This window comes from Charadrius vociferus, unplaced genomic scaffold (genome assembly GCF_000708025.1).
Source record: "Charadrius vociferus isolate BGI_N301 unplaced genomic scaffold, ASM70802v2 C14887904, whole genome shotgun sequence".
Lineage (NCBI taxonomy): Eukaryota > Metazoa > Chordata > Aves > Charadriiformes > Charadriidae > Charadrius > Charadrius vociferus.
The window spans coordinates 1-241 of NW_009652156.1; the positions used below are offsets into that span (position 1 = coordinate 1).

Below are 241 nucleotides of genomic sequence, written 5' to 3' on the forward strand. Positions count from 1 at the left end.
CCCGGCTGCCCCGCAGAGCCCTCACCCAGCGCGGCGACCGCCTGGTAGTTCTCCAGCATCACCTCCCGGTAGAGCCGCCGCTGCCAGCCCGCCAGCTCTGCCCACTCCTCGGGGGAGAAGTAGATGGCCACGTCCTCGAAGGTCACCGCCATCTGCAGCGAGAAGCACGCCCGGCTCAGGACGTCCCGCCTGCCCCGGCAGCGGGCAACAACGGCACCGTCTCTCCCGCCCCGAGACGCTG

The 241-nt window shown here is 71.8% G+C and overlaps 1 protein-coding gene across 1 annotated transcript; it reads right to left on the bottom strand.

The window, feature by feature from the left end:
* Positions 1–25: 25 nt before the first annotated feature.
* LOC104293586 (KRAB domain-containing protein 1-like) lies at positions 26–152 on the bottom strand (the record flags this gene model as incomplete). The annotated part of the gene is made up of 1 exon (XM_009893099.1): positions 26–152. A coding segment is annotated over one exon (127 nt), but the record flags the coding sequence as incomplete, so codon positions are not given.
* Positions 153–241: the final 89 nt, after the last annotated feature.